The sequence below is a fragment of the Galeopterus variegatus genome, unplaced genomic scaffold (assembly GCF_000696425.1).
Source record: "Galeopterus variegatus unplaced genomic scaffold, G_variegatus-3.0.2 Scaffold2738, whole genome shotgun sequence".
NCBI lineage: Eukaryota > Metazoa > Chordata > Mammalia > Dermoptera > Cynocephalidae > Galeopterus > Galeopterus variegatus.
In genome coordinates, this window is record NW_007728849.1 from 211,486 (window position 1) to 212,170 (window position 685).

General features: G+C 61.5%; 1 protein-coding gene across 2 annotated transcripts in view; it reads left to right on the top strand.

The window, feature by feature from the left end:
* Positions 1-6: 6 nt before the first annotated feature.
* Positions 7-685, top strand: part of VAPA (VAMP (vesicle-associated membrane protein)-associated protein A, 33kDa) — a 44,819-nt gene continuing 44,140 nt past the window's right edge. For both annotated transcript variants that reach the window (XM_008582849.1, XM_008582848.1), the window contains exon 1: positions 7-102. In XM_008582849.1, coding sequence (XP_008581071.1) covers positions 24-102 — 79 coding nt within the window. In that variant the 5' untranslated portion in view covers positions 7-23. The remainder of the gene's footprint in view (positions 103-685) is intronic.

Consider the following 685-nt stretch of genomic DNA (forward strand, 5'->3'; position numbering starts at 1 on the left):
CCCCGCTCTGCGCTGTCTCTCCGATGGCGTCCGCCTCCGGGGCCATGGCGAAGCATGAGCAGATCCTGGTCCTTGACCCGCCCACAGACCTCAAATTCAAAGGTAGGCAGGACGAGGACACCCCCTGAGGCGGGTGGGGCGACGGAGGGCCAGCGGGCGGGCTGGGGGTGCCGAGGGCGCGTCGCCCGCCCGCGTCGCAGGACCCCCTCCCCCANCCGGCTCGCTGGGAGAGCCACCCGTCGACCGCTCGGGTGGAGCCGGCCCTCGGTCCTCGCGGAGGGCCTTGCCGCGCTCCTTTACACCTAGTTTACAACTCGGCTTGTAATCAGGTGTGGGGCTGGGAGGCGCAGAAGCCCTCAAGCGTCTGGGTAGGACTTACCCGGTTCTGTTGGCGGAGCCCCACGCGCGTGCGGGCTGGAGGGCTCTGCGTCAGCCTGAGAATGGAGAGTTGTAGGTTAGTACTCGTACTAGGGGGTCTCCCGGTTCTTCTGTACGACGTTTCAGTTTGCCTTCCACGTACGGCCAACCTGACGTTTGCTCTCATCTCGCCCTTTCGTTTAGCTCTTTTGCTGAGAATCTTCAGTATTTGTGACTTTTACCTTTACGTTTGCGGTTTCCTGACAAACCCTGAGAAGGCTGATAAGGTGTCACCCAGCTCTTGAACTCTAATTTTGTAGCACTGACT